Source organism: Plasmodium gonderi, assembly GCF_002157705.1.
Source record: "Plasmodium gonderi DNA, contig: Pgo-contig_128, whole genome shotgun sequence".
In the NCBI taxonomy this organism is placed as follows: Eukaryota; Apicomplexa; class Aconoidasida; order Haemosporida; family Plasmodiidae; genus Plasmodium; species Plasmodium gonderi.
In genome coordinates, this window is record NW_021629053.1 from 590 (window position 1) to 2870 (window position 2281).

Genomic DNA, 2281 nt, shown 5'->3' on the forward strand with positions numbered 1-2281 from the left:
ATACCTATCATTATACTCATTCATATAAGTTTCTAAATCTTTTAATTTCTCTATTTTCTGTTTTTTTTTCTCCGCCTTTTCTTCCCTTTTTTTTTGTTTATTTTCTTTTTTTAATTCTTTTTTTTTTTGATTAATTTCTTTTTTTTCAATTTCTTTTTTCTCATATTTCTCTTTAATTTGTCTCTTATCCTCTAATATTATGTTTTCGTATTTATTCCTAATCATGTATTCTCCAATAGTATAAAAAATTTGTGATAAACAAGTAATCATTAGTGTAAGAAATATTAAAGAGTCTAATGATTTATTCATTCCATAGGTTGAATGACTGTACTTGTGCGTAAAAATAATAACTAAAGCAACATGTATGGATTTTATAGCAATATCCTCATTTATATCTTCAAAAATAGATAATAGTATGCTCTTCAGTTTTACAGATAATGGAACAGAATTAATTAATATGTAATCTTTACATAACATATGTTCTATAGTCTTATTTGTAATAACTTCATTTAGATTATGATTATTTGATTTTTCAGAATGTCCCAGTACTACATCTTTAATGGAATAATCGATTGATTTTATGTAATTGTATATATAAGATATTCTTAATAATCTTTTGTTTATAGTACATGTTCGGTTATAACCACTTTTGCGTTTCTGGGAATACTTATTGGATGCCTTTTTAATGTTTTTATTCAATGATACATTTGTTGCGCTTTTCTTTATTTCACTATCATCCACATTACTTGAAAAATTGTTTTCTAATTCCATTTTATTCGATTCTCCTTGGGTTTCTTGTATTGCCAATAATCGATCATTTCTGATAATTATCCGTTCACCTAGAATATAATGATTACTTAAACATTTACAAAATATACTCTTGAAAGAACAAAGAAAATATAAATACATAGAATAGATAGCTACAAATTAAACATAACCGATGTTAAGTATAAATAACATCTGAAGAAATACACACTATTCATATATTGATATAATACCTCAGGTACAGAACACATATATATCCATGTTAAAATGATAAATGTAATGATTTTAATAAAAAACATAATCCTAATTTTTCTTCTCATTTTGGATTATTTAGCACTATCATAAAACTTATATGTTTTAGATGTTTATATGTTATATATATGAAAAAATATATCCGTTCATAATATATTTTATTTTTGTGCTCTTCTCTAGTTATTACATTTAAAAATGTTTTAATATTTTACTCTATTATAAAAGAATGATAATATATATGAGACAGAATGATATGAGAACATAATGGCACTAATATATTACATATATCAATTTTAATTAAAATAATTAATAAAAATATATTAATATTTTGTATTATTATTAATAAATGCAAGCAAATATAATGGCTAAATGAAAATTAAATTTTAACAAAAAAAATATAGTATAATGTATAATAATATAATATTGTGCTTTAATTATTTTATTAATTATCATGTACATTATATTGTCAGATAGGGGTAGTTATGTTTTAACTCATTACATCATTACGCTTTTGCTATGTGTAAAAAATAAGCTATTGATGCAACACTTCACGGATTTATATAATTCAAAAAAATAAAACAGCATGCATTTAATTACAAACATTGCTGTAGGAATATGTATATATCTACAACATTATTTTATGTTATCTTCTAAATTCTTGTTTTTATATTTAATGTGTTATTCATTCTACAAATTATACATATTAATCTATATATATCTACTACAGCTAAACAAAATGTATTTGTCTACACATAGATATAATTTTCAAATAATACAAGAATTCGTAAATACATATATGTATAATATTCAGCGAAATAAATTAAATAATGTAAAATATTCTGTTTAATGTACACGCAGAAATTTTTATATAGTATTAACTTGTATAACATATTTGTGTAATAAACTTACTTTGAAACCTTTTTATGATTAAGGTTTAGTCCTCTTGATTTAGACTAATTTATTTATTACTCTTTTCCTATTAATAATTTAGACAGTTCTTTTACATGTTTATTTTATATCATTCTTCAAATTTATGTAAACTAGTTTTATATCATATAACATAATACAAATAACGATTTAATATAATTTAACAATTATCATGAACATATATTTCAATGAATTCTACAACGACAATTGTACTTATATATATTTCTTCTCCACATACATATATATACTAGATATAGTCATAATTAATAATAAAAACTTATAACATAGGAATTGAAACAATCTAATTTACATACATATATATAAATGAATAAATAAT

The 2281-nt window shown here is 21.4% G+C and overlaps 1 protein-coding gene across 1 annotated transcript; it reads right to left on the bottom strand.

Annotated features, from left to right (window-relative positions):
• On the bottom strand, positions 1 to 1085 carry PGO_001285 (variable surface protein; the record flags this gene model as incomplete). The annotated part of the gene is made up of 2 exons (XM_028690924.1): positions 1 to 879; positions 939 to 1085. Coding segments are annotated over 2 exons (1026 nt in total), but the record flags the coding sequence as incomplete, so codon positions are not given.
• Positions 1086 to 2281: the final 1196 nt, after the last annotated feature.